The sequence below is a fragment of the Protopterus annectens genome, chromosome 3.part0, assembly GCF_019279795.1.
Source record: "Protopterus annectens isolate FY-2018-M chromosome 3.part0, PAN1.0, whole genome shotgun sequence".
Lineage (NCBI taxonomy): Eukaryota > Metazoa > Chordata > Ceratodontiformes > Protopteridae > Protopterus > Protopterus annectens.
Window position 1 is genome coordinate 384,864,279 of NC_056731.1, and position 11,744 is coordinate 384,876,022.

The 11,744-nt window shown below is 39.4% G+C and overlaps 1 protein-coding gene across 1 annotated transcript in view; it reads right to left on the bottom strand.

The window, feature by feature from the left end:
• POU6F2 (POU class 6 homeobox 2) overlaps positions 1-10,909 on the bottom strand; it is a 1,132,881-nt gene extending 1,121,972 nt beyond the window's left edge. Inside the window, exons 1-3 of the mRNA XM_044065593.1 lie at positions 10,903-10,909; positions 10,044-10,135; positions 6,739-6,967 (exon numbers count right to left, since the gene is read on the bottom strand). Of these exons, the coding sequence (XP_043921528.1) occupies positions 6,739-6,967; positions 10,044-10,135; positions 10,903-10,909 (328 nt within the window). The remainder of the gene's footprint in view (positions 1-6,738; positions 6,968-10,043; positions 10,136-10,902) is intronic.
• Between the last annotated feature and the right edge of the window lie 835 nt (positions 10,910-11,744).

Genomic DNA, 11,744 nt, shown 5'->3' on the forward strand with positions numbered 1-11,744 from the left:
TTGGCTTAAAATGGCTCTTAGTCTGTAAACATGTATGAACCTTTGAGCAGAAAAATTTTCTCTAGATACTAAATCTCACACACCAGAATAGGTGAATTTATGTCAAATACTGTCTCATCCTTAGGCTGAGCCACCCCTGATCCCACACTTAAACATCAAAAATATTTGTTCATCACTTTTAATGATTTTGTAGTAACTAAAAATTATTTTATAGGTTCATAGGTGCATAGGATGATATTAGGCTATTGGCCCGAAGGCCCTCATAAGCTTAGCAAAGAATTTTGCCCACGTTTCACAATGTCAGCACCTGTTTCTTCTGCCCAGCAGGGACACAGATGAGATCCCAGGGGTGTATTTTCTGTTTCCCATCCGGTCATCCAGCTTCTTCTAAAAGAAGGCTAGTGAGGTACTCTGCTTGACATGGAGAGGGAATCTATTCCACAGATGGGGAAGTCTTTGGGACAGAAATCTATCCCGCCAACAAGTCCTATTAATGTCACAGACCAGATTGAGGACTTGCATGTGGGTTGCGCTAGTGGAGTTTGACTTATGGGTATTCAGCAACGCCATCAAGGCTGGGTCTGAGACGGCCTTGTATGCCAGACACAGGTCACCTCTGAGCAGTCTGTACAAGACTGAGTAGAGGGACAGGACTTTTAGCCTATCTGTATAGGACAGGTGTTTGAGACCCTAGATTTTCCTGGTCAGGAATGTCTGTGCTCTCTGCAGCTGCTGCATGTGCTTGGCAAGGTACATGCAGAAGGGGGCATTGTACTCGATAATGGGTCTGATAAGGGATGAGTACAGGGATGTTATGACCTCCTTGTTCCTGGATGAAATACCCTTACTTATGAGGTGGGCCATGTAGAAAGTCATCCATGCAATGGAGGCAACTCGGTGGTCAAAAGTCAGGTTGCTATCAACTTGGGTGCCCAAGCCCCTCACGACTGATTGCATGCTTAGTATGTTGTTATTCATGTGATAATTAGTGGGGACTCTGTTTTCCACGAAGGGGATAATGATGCATTTCTTGGCATTCAGTTTGAGACGATGCTTCTGGCACCAGTCATTAGTTTGGGTAAGGCCCTCTTGGAGGATGCTCACATCACTAGGGGAATTTAAGACAGCGCCCAGCTTGCAGTCACCAGCAAACTTGATTAGCCACAGACCACTGGTTTTGGCTTGTACCTCAGAAAAGTATATCCCAAACTGTAGAGGCCCCAAGACTGATCCTTGGGGTATGCCGCTTGTTACGGATCTACTACTAGAGGTGGCTTCCCTATTTTGACTGAGTGGGTTCTATCAGTGAACCAGTTAGCTACCCATCTGGTAACATATGGGTTGATGCCTAGCTGAGACAGTTTATCTATTATGTCTGAGTGGGGAAAAGTGTCGAAGGCTTTGGCTAGGTCAAGGTAGGAAGTGCACACCATCTTCCCCTCATGCATGTTTTAATTCGAACTTCTTCCATTGCCTCCTTATATGAACATTTAAAAGCAAAACCAAGACAGACTCTAAAAACAGTTGCCCTGGATTTATACAATGACCCATCAATAGCTGCCCATTTAGACATATAATACACCCCACGGGAGCTTTGCCCAGTAAGAATAAACTTTACTGTTAGCAGAGAGTGCCCTCCAAAGTTACACAGGTAACAGAGCTTTTTGGTTTTTATTCTTACCTAGTTCTTTGGGTCTTTGTCAATGTCATTTAGCATGACACAGATATTGAGGATAACTTGCTTTAAATTTTATCACACTTGCCAGTTTAATGATACCTCTGCATCCGATTATATATTTTTTTCACAGCTTAGCAGTAATGTAGTTTTCTTTGGTACAGACTATCTCATTTGAATGAATAGGTCTCTTTCAATGCCACTTACTATATTCTCAATTTCTGTTATTCTAGAAAGTGCACAGCAAATGACAAAGCACAGTGCTCTATGTGACCTGTTACTTTTGGAAACGTATGCTGATTAGTGTTAATCTTCATACCCTTTCAGTACTAAGGACAGCACAGCCCCCAAAAAGGGAATGCAGTAAACAGGACATACACAGCTCTTTTTTAAATTTTGTTCTTTTTATGTTTTTGTTTTTCTCTCTCTCTCAGGTTGACCTGACTCTACAAAGCTTCTGATGCCGCTCTTGTTTCTAGATGTGTCAACTGGAAATACTTTGTCAAATGTGTCAGGCTGATTATACACATGTCAAAGCAATTTACCTGCATACCTGATGATGTACATACTGTAGCACATTGTTTTCTTCACGTGTGCAGCCGGTGGTACATGCCCATCCTCCTTAGCCCAAAGAGCTGCTGTATTGGAAACAGTCCAGTGATAAGTCACTGAAGTTAAATGCAGAATATTGCTGAATAGAATCTCTCCACCACAAGGCCATAATTGATTCAGTCTGGGGAAGATGGGTCTGTGCCCCAGACTCCAGAAAGTAAGTCTGGGGAATATGGGCCTGAGCTCTAGACTCCAGTGAGTAAGTCTGGGAAGATGGGCATGAGCAGCAGACTCCAGAGAGTAACTCTGGGGAAGATGGGCCTGAGCTCTAGATTCCAGACAGTAAGTCTGGGAAGATGGGCCTGAGCTCTAGACCCCAGACAGTAAGTCTGGGGAAGATGGGCCTGAGCTCTAGACTCCAGACAGTAACTCTGGGGAAGATGGGCCTGAGCTCTGGACTCCAGGGAGTAAGTCTGGGGAAGATGAGTCTGAGCACCATATTCCAGACAGTAAGTCTGCGGAAGATGGGTCTGAGCCCCAGACTCCAGAAAGTAAGTCTGGGGAAGATGGGCCTGAGCTCTAGACTCCAGACAGTAACTCTGGGGAAGATAGGCCTGAGCTCTAGACTCCAGACAGTAAGTCTGGGGAAGATGGGCCTGAGCTCTAGACTCCAGACAGTAACTCTGGGGAAGATGGGCCTGAGCTCTAGACTCCAGACAGTAAGTCTGGGGAAGATGGGCCTGAGCTCTAGACTCCAGACAGTAAGTCTGGGGAAGATGGGCCTGAGCTCTAGACTCCAGACAGTAAGTATGGGGATGATGGGCCCGAGCTCTAGACTCCAGACAGTAAGTCTGGGAAGATGGGCCTGAGCTCTAGACTCCAGACAGTAAATCTGGGGAAGATGGGCCTGAGCTCTAGACTCCAGGCAGTAAGTCTGGGAAGATGGGCCTGAGCATAAGTCCAAGGACACACAGGCCAATTTTGGAGAACTAAGGATGAAGGAAAACTTCAATCAGAGGGAGAACAGAAATGTTTTTTAATCATGTGGAATGCAGGGGGTGTTCACACCCATAAAAAGAAAAAATAATGATGCACAGTAAACTAACTAAAATCAAAGCAAAGATAATGCTGTCACAACAAACAGAAATTAAAGCAGAAGAAAGTGGCAAACACTTAGAAGGAATACTTCCAAAGGATTTGTGAAAAAAAGTGTGGTGAAAAATGGGCAGCAAACCCATTTGCAAGAGGCTTACATGTAATTACAGAGGAATGCAAAAAGAGTGGAGGTCGAAGGTTGGTCATATGGCAAAGGAAAAGAATACATGGGGACCAATTAGAAAATAGGAAATCTGCATGTCAAAAATTATGTAAGAGATCCATCAAGTCATGAGAATTAGAAGAAAGAGAAGAACTAGAGAGCAGAAGCAGAAAAGGATGGACTTTTTGAAAAAAAAAGGAGTACTGCCAGAATATTGTGATACAGCTAGACAAATGCATGCAGAAAGGGGATGCATTTGTCTAGATGAGGGGCTGCTAGAGAGAGAGGGGGGGACACCCAAATGAGAGGGAACACACTTTCACAAGAAACTGCTTAGCACAAGCAAGCAAAATACAGATATTTTGTTTTGAGGAACAAGAAATCAGGAAAAATAGAAACAAAAGAACTTCAGGAAAGACCATTCTCAGATCGTGCATAAGGAAAGGTAAAGATGAAAGGTAGTACAGGGAGGAGAGAGAGAGAGGAAAGTCTACAGATGTGCCAGACAAAAAAGAAACACTTGTACCACTGTGAATGAAATCCTGAAAAAAAAAATAATGAAGGAAGGCAGTCATTAGGGAAGAATTGTTAGGATCGAGCGAAGGCAGCTATCAACGATAGGATGGTGCAAAAGGAAAAGATATTAACAAAGGCAAATGAGAGAAAAATCAGAGAACCTGGAAGAAGAAGAAATGAAAATCCTTAGAGAAATCTGGCACGAAATGGAGGAGGTGATATTCTAGCAAACCAAGAAATAGCCATCAGGGAAGAAACAGAATGAAATTCAGAAGACCTTTGATGCAGAAAAATGTTAATAGGAGGACTTCTAGTGGGTTCACTGGGAAACCATGAGTTAACACCTGGTGAATAAATTCAATCAGAAGAAGATGGGAAAAGAAATGGGTAAAATCAATAATATAGGAGCTCAATCATAGAAGATGAGTGAAAAATAAGAGTTGCTAGCTGTCATAAGAAATTATATAGTGCAAATCATGAGGGGAAAAACCATGTGGCTATGACACTGAGAAGAGTGGAGGTCCACTTGCAGTGGAAGAAAATACTGATAAAAAAATCACACTTGAAGTGGTAAGGAAAGCTATTAAACGAATGAAAATGACCAGAGCAGGATAATATGAGACGGGTTTCAGGATGAATTTTATAAATGCATAGAAGGCAACCTTGCAAAAACTCTCACAGAAGAATACAGCAAAATTGGGAGAGAAAGTTAGCAGCACCAAAAGGAAAGTCAGTTGGTATTACGTCGCAAGAAGGGTCAAATCCAGTAAGTCCTGTTAGCTAGTGGTCAATCTATCCATCCATCCACAACCCTTTTCCCATTTTTGCACACGGGGTCAGGGTGTCACTTCAACATTGACAATCATCTAGAGCTAAGGTTTACACTGCAGGGTGGCTAGCCCTGCCACTTACTAATATATTCAGATATCAAAATGCTAACAAAAGTACTGGTGAATAGAGTAGGCAGCATCCTGCAGAGAATTATTCAAGAAGGACAGAGCAGATTCATGAAGGGCAGACAGGGAAGAAACAACAGGTAGGCATTTGCAGATTTTATGCCAAAATTATAACAAAAAAGAGGAGAAAATGAAGGAGTAGGCCCCTGTGACCTGCAGAAATTATTCAAGTCTTTCTCATGGAGTTTCCTGTTTGACATTCTGGAGGAAAGGAGATGTGGACATGATTTCACAACATGGGTAAATGCTACATGCAACAATCCAGAATTGGAGGTTCTAGCCAGTGAAGAACTTTATAGAAATATTAAGGCAAGAAAGTGAATGAGTCAAGGTTGCCCACTCTATCCAGAGATGGTCCTAATCATCATTAAAGTATTTGTGACAGAGGTAAGAAAAAAGCTTAGGCAAATAGGAATGAAATATGGGGCAAGGTCACATTTCAGAATGTATGCAGACTACTATATACTGATGGTGTCAGGCATCAGAAAATAGGTACTCAAGATATCTGTAACTTTTGGGGCTGAAGTAGGCCTGAAATTCAAAAAGAAAGACTATTATAGGTAGAGTGGGAAAAAACGAAGAGGAAGGAGAGATGAAGGAAGCAGAATACAGCAAATACATAGGCACCATGGTAGATGGAGCACATGAGCTGTACATGGGAAAGAATAACACAGATAATGAATGTCGTTAGACTGATAGAAAGAGTAAATGCAGTATGAATGGTATACATTTCAAAAGTATCACCCTCCAGATTCATTCGGTAAGCATTCTTCAATAGTGTTACTTTCTTAATTTCTCTTCATGTCTTTGCTTTCCTCTGCAACAAGCTATTTTTCCCTCATCAGACTTTTTTTCTGTTGATGTTTTTCCCATTTTAAAAATTAAGTGCACAGCAAATTATACTGACTGTACCATGCAACACCATGAAGTGGATTACATCTGTATTCCCATGACAAACTTCTCTAGATAAACTATTGCTGGAGGCATTCCTTAGTGTTGCTTACTTCATGCAACATACAGATTGCTTACTTCATGCAACATACAGACTGATTATATGATGTTATGAACATAGGGCAATCAGACTTGTAGTAAATGAGTGAAAACCAGACCAAATTATTGTTGTTTGTAATTCTTACCAAGATCACACTTTTGATCTAGGTGTTTACCCACAGTTTTAAAAGAGTGCATTTCTGTGCATCATTTCAATCTCACTTTAACTGAAGCTGTATTACCATTAACGGTAAAGTAACACATACAAGAAATATCAGACCACTATCCCACTCAGAAAAAAACCCTTTTCAGCTGAGGCCTGGGGAGAAAAGCTCAACAAGTAAAGGTTACAAAGAGAAATACTCACAAAAATGTATGAAATAGTCAGTAAATAACAAAAAAAAAATCAATATTTCCAAATGGCAAAGAAAATGAATTAAATTTTATAGCAAATATAATTTGAATACAGTTAAGATGAATGGGGACTGGAGTATGCTGGGGATGTAAAGAGTGAAAGAGGAAAGTAATCATAGAATAGTTTATCTATTTACTATCTGCACACAGAAAACGATTGAATATCAAGCAAGTATCCTAAAATGCCCCAAAGCAGTCAAATTCTCTGTATAGGGGCATACATTTAAAGAAAACAAAACTAGAAGCTAAATCTTCAGTTTCCTTGTGTGCCTGCATGTGTGAGGAAATCTGACATTGTCACGGTCCAAACTGCACAGAGGGACAACAGAGCTATTTCTGCACAGTAAAACAGAACATTGTAGATAAAGTGGGCTCACCTTGTAGGTTTTGCAGTGGTAATGTCATGAGGCCTCCTGCTGCAGCTGCTGCCACCAGGCCTTGTATGTTTGTCAGATTTGCTGCTGGCAGAGTCAAGACCAAGCCCTGCTGTCCACCGAGTTGGCCAGCCATGTTGAATGGAATTAGGACAGGCTGATTAAGAGCTGGTGTGCCCCCAGGCATCACCCCTGCTACTGCCGACGCCAGCTGTTGTGCTGTCAGCAGTGACTAAAAAAAAAAAAACACAAGCATAACAAACAGATAGGGAGTGGAAGGTTATCAGCATGTATTTAAGTAATGAACCCTGAAGTAGTTTATAATCAGTTTTAGCTTCGTTGTGAATTTAAGTAGTAAGTCTGCATATTCATGAACATCAACAAACATACTGATATCACTGATAAAACAGAGTTTACATAAAACTGACATTAACAAAATAACTGTCAACTGTAACAAAGCCTTCTTGATTCTTTTACTAGTAGCATGGTAGGTAACATCTCAGCACCAGTCACCAGAACAGGTTTTATGGACTTCAGTTTAACATTATTTATTCATTAATTTGTTTGTCTGTTTGTTTCTTTGCTTATTTGTTGCAGTTGGGTATTGAGTTAGTTTGGCTGGGCATATCCCCTCTAAATAGAGACACAAGGGAAACATATCCCACGGTAAATATATTTGAGATGATAATAATAATAATAATAATAATAATAATAATAATAATAATAATAATAATGCAACATCAGGAGCCCAAGACAGTGGTAAAAGTGTGACCAAACAAGAACAATAACCAACAGGTAATGTTAGAATCAGGTGTACCAGCCAAATGTTCTCAAGCAATAATATTTTATTAAGCACTTTTGTCCTATAATTAGGACTTCATGAGAATAATATAATAACAGCATTTGGGTACAAGTATCTTAAAATGTGTGACGGCCGATAGTGGAACTAGGAATCTTCAGGAAATAGTCAAAAAGCTACTTATGCTACAGCTCTGCATACATGCAAATCTAAGCTCACACACACACAGATATACATCCACAACTGCATAAAGCCACCTATGTACATGCATAACACCTGTACACAACACAAAGCAACTATTATAAGACCAGTCATACAGGTGTATGTACAGAAGTATATATGAACATTCACACATGCATGCTGATACATCAGTCTGCGTAGTCTACATGTATACACTTGATGTGTGCATGTGTGTGTGTGTGTGTGTGTGTGTGTGTGTGTGTGTGTGTGTGTGTGTGTGTGTGTGTGTGTGTGTGTGTGTGTGTGTAATTATATGTGTCTGTTTGTACACACATGTAAATATACACACATATGTATATATGCATGTATACATAATTACATATCAAACATATGCTTACACATAAATGCCTACATACAACCTTAAATAAGAATATACATTAATAGGTAGATACATACAGGCAAACAGGAACCTCAGAACGTTGTCATATTTTTTTGGATTATACTTGACATTCTGTATTCCATAATGTACTTCCCTCGCCCTTATAAGTAAGAAGTCAGTCCTATAAACTGACAAATGTCTTAGCTGTGAACTTAGCATTTAGCCAACCATTAACATATTTATATAGCTTACCTGAATCTTTTTATGCATTGTACATATATATCCATTACCTAATATATGTATATTATTTCTTCTAAACAGGCATCTTTGAATTTTCTAGTAAATATTCCTACTAACAGTAACTGCTACATGCTCTTGATCCATAATGGTGCTGTATGAGAACCACAAAGCACCCCTATGCACACTACAGCACAGCTCAGTCTTAGACTTTGTTTAGCATTTGGATCATTCCTAAACTGCAATGTCCTATATTCCTCATGTATGTTGGGGATGAGATTCCCTGTGGGATTTCACCTCTAAAAGTTTTTTTTTCTTGAAGAAATTCATGCACAATGAGAGGAAAAAAATGAAAATGTACATGGAACACATCAACCAGCTTGACTTAAACTGAATATCATATATTATATATATGTTAGCAATATAAGTATTACATTAAAAGAATAATTGCACTACAAAGTTATTTTTAGCTCATAATTATATCTGTGATTTATGCTACTTTCAGGTACTTTATATATAGTTACATTACTTAACGGAATGCATTGTCTTTAAAATGCATTACTTTTGCCAGCCTTATATACTCTTCTGTATTATGTAAACTAATGCCTTTTACTGTCTTGACTTTTTATTTAAAAAATAAAATCAGGTAAAAAATAACCAATATATAAGATTTTGCTATGCTTAATTGAATGAACCTGTCATGAAGAGACAGCCATTGAAGAAGGAGAGTGTTTATTCCCCATCTCTAACCACTGAAGTCTGGAGATGCACAGTAATGACCTCTCGGTGGTGGTAAGAAAGAGAGGAGTTTGCTGTAAAATGAAAGTGTCACTGCCTAGTTAAGAGGCTGCTATAGTAATTAAAGTTATGTTATGCATCCATTTCTTTGCCTGATCAGTAGACAATATCCATTTTCCTGATGTTAGCAGTTGTAGTTTATTGCTGGAAGGACACAGTCTTCTAAAGAAATGGCTTACTGTTAGATGTATTAACATCTCCTAAACTACAACATATCTGGGTTCAGAGGAAACAAGGCAGGACTTTACATGTGGTCAGGCACACAGAGGAAAATAAACAAGAGATTTGCAGTGGTTACAGTAAGCAAACATATGTCTTTACTATTTCCTTACAGGCAAGTCCTTTCAATTTACTGTATGAACCATATAGCACAGTGTCCCAAAAAGGAATCCAAGAGGTTGCTGAAAAGCTGTGTCAGATCTTGTTTTAAGCAAACCACAAGAGAATGTAACCTCCAAGTGCCTCTGTCCACTGCAGAAGTATTGACGAATGGCAGCATTAGAGATAGTCTGCGATCTCCTGCTCTACCCATAGGGAAGGAAGTATGACAAATCATTTGTGCTACACTTTGGGACATTTAGTGCTGCTGTTAACCACAGGGAAACACAGACACATTAATCCTTATGCATTATTGTTTCTCTGAGGAATATGAAGTGGTAATTTCTTCTCACTTACTCTGCCTGGGTTACATCTCTATGCTACTAACAGCAATAACATTGTAAACAAATACACTGCTACAAAAGAGCCAGCAAAGGAAAAAAAAAAAAAAAAATATATATATATATATATATATATATATATATATATATATATGCACACACATGCATTGTAGTCTTCTTTATTTAATGCTATTATGCATTTTATTTTTATGGATCAGTATTTCTTGATTAACATGTTAAACTAAAAATTACTAACCTGAGGACCAACAGGATAGGCTGGGTGTGTCTGACTTGGCTGGTTCAGGTCTGATGCTCCTAAATCAGGTAGTGAGGTGTTTGCTCTGATCCCTGAAACACAAAAATGAGAGGCTTCAGTTTAACCTGCAGCCCTAGAGATGTGCATATTCCAGCCTCTGCCATGATGTCACATAAAATTAAACTGCAACTGATATGCTTAAGTGGTTTATCAATGTCAAGCACTCAAATTGCATATCAGCCTTATAAATTATACTGCAAGATTTTTGCCGACTATTAAACTCAAAGAGGGTAAAGCAAAGCTGTAACACCGAAATCAATGTTAAATCATATCAACAGAATTAACGTAACCACAGTATCCTCCAGCTTACAAACATGAATGCAAGGCTAGAGAAAAACTGCAAAAAATTTCATATAAAGTAGTGAGACATAGCGTGCTGATAACTATATGTAAAACTGAATACACATCTGCTAAGACAGACAAGTTCAGTGTTAGTTATTTACTGCGTAAGGTAGCACTGAGAAAATGCACCTAATGTACTACTCACTAAAGTAAGAAGTGTCAGCTTATGAGTAATGCCCAAAAACAATAGCAACATTTCTAAAAGACACTTAAATAGTTTATCAGGTTAATGAGGAACAAACAAGCACAGCCAGTTACAAACCAAAAAGAAGCAGCTTAAATCTGAGCAGACAAAGTCAGGATTGCTGCAATAAAACTGATTATAAATCACAGAATGTAGAAACTATGTACAGAGGATGTATGGCAAATAACGTTACAGGAGTGGTTCTCAGCTCAGACCCTGGGACTCAGAAGGGATTCCAATGCGTGCATAAACTGCAGTGGCCAAAAGAGATACTGTACATGATCAGAGAAAATCTGATGCAATGACAAGTTTAACTGCAATGAGGAAGACTTCATTATCAGTTAATTCACTTCACTACGAATCACATGCAATTATCACCTGCACTAAACAGCACTTTTCAGTGGTAATTGCCACTGACAGCCCATGCATTACTTTGGCACAGATCCCTTTCATTCACTCTCTCTCACATATCCATACATTCACACACATACATAGAGATACACACACAGACACACACACACACACACACACACACACACACACACACACACACACACACACACACACACACACATATGCAAGCAAAAATATGAAATACCTCCTCTCCCTCAACTGATCACACTCACAGGTACATTCACCCATTGCTCCATTCACACACAACACATGCACACGCATTCACACGCACATACATGCACACACACACAAACACACACACACACACACACACAGAATCACAGCAAACTATTTTGAAGATTGAGACATATTTTATTGTTGTATGCATTTCTGAAGACTTTTGCCTAATTCATTTATTGAACAGTACAAACCACATTCCAGAGCCCAGCACAGTTCTGCTAGTGTCCTGTGTGCAATGGAGAATCTAGCTCCATAACTGCACATCTGTGTGTCAGCCTATATGCAGATGAAAATCTGCAGCACAGTACACAATCTGCAGAATAATACTCTACATACTGTATTGTTGAGAAGTGGTGTAGAAGTAAGGTCGGAAACAGCGCATGCCAGTGCTCAAAAAACATTATTCTGATATGTTGTCCAGCACACCATAGTGCAGCAACAATGCTGATAATGATTGGTCAAAACAAGGTATTTATGGAAGG